The sequence below is a fragment of the Orycteropus afer genome, unplaced genomic scaffold (assembly GCF_000298275.1).
Source record: "Orycteropus afer afer isolate SDZICR_OR568_19922 unplaced genomic scaffold, OryAfe1.0 scaffold00455, whole genome shotgun sequence".
NCBI lineage: Eukaryota > Metazoa > Chordata > Mammalia > Tubulidentata > Orycteropodidae > Orycteropus > Orycteropus afer.
Genome location: NW_006922042.1, coordinates 1819909 through 1825175, shown reverse-complemented (window position 1 = coordinate 1825175; position 5267 = coordinate 1819909). Strand labels below are relative to the sequence as shown.

At 41.7% G+C, this 5267-nt stretch overlaps 1 protein-coding gene across 1 annotated transcript in view; it reads right to left on the bottom strand.

The window, feature by feature from the left end:
* Positions 1-4306: 4306 nt before the first annotated feature.
* Positions 4307-5267, bottom strand: part of LOC103208588 (olfactory receptor 2M2-like) — a 1177-nt gene continuing 216 nt past the window's right edge. Inside the window, exon 2 of the mRNA XM_007954282.2 lies at positions 4307-5262. Coding sequence (XP_007952473.1) covers positions 4307-5230 — 924 coding nt within the window. The 5' untranslated portion in view covers positions 5231-5262. The remainder of the gene's footprint in view (positions 5263-5267) is intronic.

The following is a 5267-nucleotide window of genomic DNA, read 5'->3' as shown; positions in this document are numbered from 1 at the left end:
GAGAGAGGTGGTGAGTGCTTTGGGAGGAACGGTTGGTGAAAGGACTGGAGGGAGGCAGCATGTTTGGCCTTGCAGTAATAGGCCTTGGGTTACTGCTGTCTTCCTCTTGTGAGATTAGAGGAGGTCAGAACATGTGGCCTCCTTGTTGTTTTTGCACAGGGAATGTTAGACTTACCTTACCAGTAGCTATGAACTTACAGATGAATAAAGTGAAACCAAGAAAGAAAAGTAACTTTGTCCAAATTCTCATAACTCCCATATGTGAGACACAAATGAGCCAAGCTAAGTTCTGAATTGGTTACCATGCCTCATTCACTTTTAACATGCAAGTCAGTAGAATGGTTACCCCTACCAACCCTAGAGCTGCCTCCTCAAAATAGAGTTGACCTTAATGACATAGATGGAATAAAGCTTTCAGGACCTTTATTTGCTAATGGGACATGACTGAAAATGGGAAGAAACAGCTGCAAACATCCATTAACAATCAGAACATGGAATGTATGAAGTGTAAATATAGGAAAATTGGAATTTCTCAAAAATGAAATGGAACACACACAGACCAATATCCTAGGCATTACTGAGCTGAAATTGCCTGGCATTGGCCATTTTGAATGGTATACTATGCCACGAATGACAAATTTAAGAGGAATAGTGTCACATTCATCATCAAAAAGAATATTTCAAGGTCTATTCTGAAGTACAATGTCAGTGATAGGATAAATCCACATCCGAATCAGGAGACCAGTTAATACCACTATTATTCAAGTTTACACACCAACCACTAAAAACAAAGATGAAGAAATTGAAGATTTTTCCCAACTCCTGCAGTCTTAAATTGACCAAACATGCAATCAAACATGTATTGATTACTACTTGTGTGGTGGTTATGTTTGTGTGTCAACTTGGCTGGGCCTGGTTGAGTAGCTAGGCAGCTGGCGGTAGTTATTCCCCATGATGAGACTGGCAATCAACTCCAAGGTGGGATCTACCACAAGCAGCTGAGTAGCTGCCCTTGCAATGTGGTCTGCTTCCTATATATAAGGAGAAGCCTTAGGGATAGTCTCTAGCTTATGGTATGCTTGGGCCATGCATGTAGCTGTGTCATTTTTCAACAGCCTGCCATGCTCTGCCGACCTTGGAACTTACAATGGACTTGAATTAATGGCCTGCCATGTGGTTTGGTAGCATTGGGACTGTGCCATTTTATTTGTCAACTTTGGGCTTGTTAGCCTCAGCAGCCAGTAGCTGTCTGAGTGGAGAGATGCCTCTAGCTTCAGTGGGCCAGGAGCAAGAGGCAGAGCTGAAGCCCAAGGTCAAGGGGCTTTCACACAGCCCCTAGAGCCTGGTACTTTGAACTTGGACTTCTAGCGTCCTGAACTGTAAGAGAATAAACTCCTGTTTGTTAAGTCCACCCCATTTGTGGTATATTTTTGTCAGAGTGGCACTGGGTCACCAGAGCAATTGCTGATTGGAATGCAAATGTTGGAAACAAAGAAGAAGCATCAGTAGTGGGAAAATATGGCTTTGGTGATAGAAATGATGCTGGAGATTACATGACAGAATTTTGCAAAACAAATGACTTAATCATTGCAGATATCTTTTTTCAACAACATAAACAACAGTTGTACCTATGGACCTTGCCAGATGGAATGAATATGTAAGAATCAGATTGACTACATCTGTGAAAAGAGGTGATGAAGAAGCTCAGTATCTTCAGTCAAAACAAAGCCAGGAGCTGACTGTGGAACAGACAATTTATTACTCCTATGCAAGTTCAAGTTGAAGCTGAATATAATTTTAAAAAGTCCACAAGAGCCAAAATATGACCTTGATTATATTCCACCTGAATTTAGAGATGATCTGAGAATAGATTTGACATATTGAACACCACTGTCCAAAAACCAGACGAGTTGTGGTATGACATCAAGAACATCATATATGAAGAAAGCAAAAGGTCATTAAAATACAGGAAAGGAAGAAAAGACCAAAACAGATGTCAGAAGAGACTCTAAAATGTGCTTTGAATGGAAAGTAGCTAAAGCGAATGGAAGAAATGATGAAATAAAAGAGTTGAACAGATTTCAAAGCGCAGTTCAAAAAGGCAAAATAAAGTAATATAATGAAATTTGCAAAGACCTGAAGTTAGAAAATCAAAAGGGAAGAATATGCTTGGCATTTCTCAAGCAAAAAGAACTGAAATAAAAATCCAAGCCTCAAGTTACAATTTTGAAGGATTCTATGGGCAAAATATTGAATGATGCAGGAAACGTCAAAAAAAAAAAAAAGATGGAAGGAATGCACAGAGTCACTGTACCAAAAAGAATTGGTTGATGTTCAACTATATTAGGACATAGCATATAATTAAGAACTAATGGTATTGAAAGAAGAAGTCCAAGCTACACTGAAGGAATTACTGAAAAACAAAGATCCAGGAATTGACAGAATACCCATTGAGATGTTTCAACAAATGGATGTGACTCCGGAGGTGCTTACTCATTTATGCCAAGAAAGTTGGAAGACAGCTACCTAGCTAACTGACTGGAAGACAGCAATGCTTGTATCCATTCCAAAGAGAGGTAATCCAATAGAATGTGGAAATTATCATCAGACAATATCATTAATATCACACACAAGTAAAATCTTGCTGAAAATAATTCAAAAAGGGTTGCAGCAGTATATTGACAGGGAACTTCCAGAAACGCAAACTGGATTCAGAAGAGGATATGAAATAAATTGCTGATGTCAGATGGATCTTGGCTGAAAGCAAAGAATCCCAGAAAGATGTTTACCTGTGCTTTACTGACTATGCAAAGGCATTTGATTGCGTGTATCATAACAAATTATGGGTAACACTATGAAGAATGGGAATTCCAGAGCACTTAATTGTGTTCAAGAAGAACCTGTACATAGACCAAGAGGCTGTTGTTTGAACAGAACAAGTGGATACTGCATGGTTTAAAATGATGAAGACTGTGTGTCAGGGTTGTATCCTTTCACCATACTTATTCAATTTTTAGGCTGAGCAAATAATCCAAGAAGCTACACTATAAGAAGAAGAATGCAGCATCAGGAAGAATAATTAACAACCTGCAATATACACATTAAACAATCTTGCTTGCTGAAAGTGAAGATGACTTGAAGCACTTACTGATGAAGATCAAAGATTGTAGCCTTCAGTATGGATCACACTTGAACATAAAAAAAATGAAATTCTTCACAACTGGACCAATAAGCAGCAAGATGATAAATGGAGAAAAGGCTGAGGTTGTCAGGGATTTCATTTCACTGGGATTACCAGTCAATACCCATGGAAGCAGCAGTCAACAAATCTGATGTATTGCACTGCGAAAATCTGCTGCAAAATACCTCTTTAACTGTTAAGAAGGAAAGATGTCACTTTGAAGACTAAGGTGTGCCTAACCCAAGCCATGGTATTTTCAATCACCTCATATGAGCGGGACAATGAATAAGGAAGACCAAAGAAGAGTTGATGCTTTGAATTGTGGTGTTGGCAAAGAATGCTAAAAATACTATGGAGCGCCAGAAAAACAAAACAAAACAAACAAAAAAAAAAAAATGAAACTCACTGCCGTCAAGTAGATTGTGACTCATAGCAACCCCTCCTTGGGTTTCCAAGGTGGTAGAACGAACAAATCTGTCCTGGAAGAAGTGCAGCTAGAATGCAGCTTGGAAGTGAGAATGGACAAACTTTGTCTCACCTACTTTGGTCATGTTGTCAAAAGGGACCATTCCCTGGAGAAGGATATCATGTTTGGTAAAATGCAGGGTCAACCAAAAAGGGGAAGACCCTCAACAAAATGGATTGACACAGTGGCTGCAATGATGAGCTCAAGCATAGGAAGGATAGTGAGGACAGTGCAGGACCAAGCAGGGTTTTCTTCTCTTGCACACGGAGTCACCATGAGTGGGAGCTGACTCAATGGCACCTACCACCACCACCACCAGCCCTAGAGAGAATATAAATAAATGTATCAGCTTTTTTTTTTTTTTTTTTTTTTTTTTAATTTGCAATGTGGGCCTTGATTCCATGGAAATAGTGGTGCTCTGTGGGAGACATTCATTGTGTTGTTGATCAAGTTCCATCAGCTACCCTGGCATTTTTCTTCAGAGCATGCCAAACGTTTTCATATTACTCAGCTTCCAATCTTGTCCCAACCAGCCAGAGAGCCCCAATGAGGGCAGAGAAGAGAAATGTGAGCTACTGGGGAGCCTGAGCTTACAAAGGAAGGGACAGGCCAAGAGATAGCAGAGGAAGGCCCAGAAGGGCCTACATACTTTACACTTCCTAGCTCCCCAGCATCTTCCTCAAGGCCCTCGTTACCTCTCTGTTCCTCAGGCTATAAATGAGTGGATTGAGCATTGGGATGAGGATGGTATAGAAGATAGAAATGGCTCGGTCTCTAGCTGGTGTTCTTGAGGAAGTCTGCTGCATGTAACTAAATATGGCACCCCCATAGTAGAGCCCCACCACAGCCAGGTGGGAGGAACAAGTTGTTAGAGCTTTCTGTTTCCCCTCAGTGGTGGGCATCCTAATAACAACTATTAGAATCTGAGAATAAGAAGCCACAATGATCCCAAGGGGCACCAGGAGCATGACCACACAGCAAGCATACATGAGGTCCTCAAAGAGTGAGGTGTCAGCACAAGAGAGACGCAGCACAGCAGGGACCTCACAGAAGAAGTGGTCCACCACTGGAGAGCTGCAGTAGGGGAAGCTGAAGACCATGCCCACATCAATCACACTGTCTGTCATCCCACCCATCCAGGAAGCCATGGCCATGAGAGAGCAGACCTTCCAGTTCATGAGCACATGGTACCGCAGGGGGTGGCAGACTGCCACATACCTGTCATAAGCCATGACTGCCAGGAGGAAGCACTCTGCTCCTCCTACCATGACCACTAGGAATATTTGAGCCCCACAAACTCCCTGAGAGATAATCTTACTGCCTGTAAGAAAGTTGGCAGCCATCTTGGGCACCACAGTGCACATCATGGTCAAGTCCATGATGGATAGCTGACTAAGGAAAAAGTACATAGGGATGTGCAGGCGCACATCAGCCTGGATGATAAGGAGGAAGAGAATATTGCTGGCTAGTGCAGCCATGGAGGCCAGAAAGACCAGGGAAAAGAAGAAGAAGTCATACGGTGTGTTGCTGAATAGGCCCAAAAGGATGAAGTTTGTTATGGTGGTGTGGTTCCAGAGTTCCATGGTTGGGACCCTGAGAAACAAACAAATAAAAAAAAAA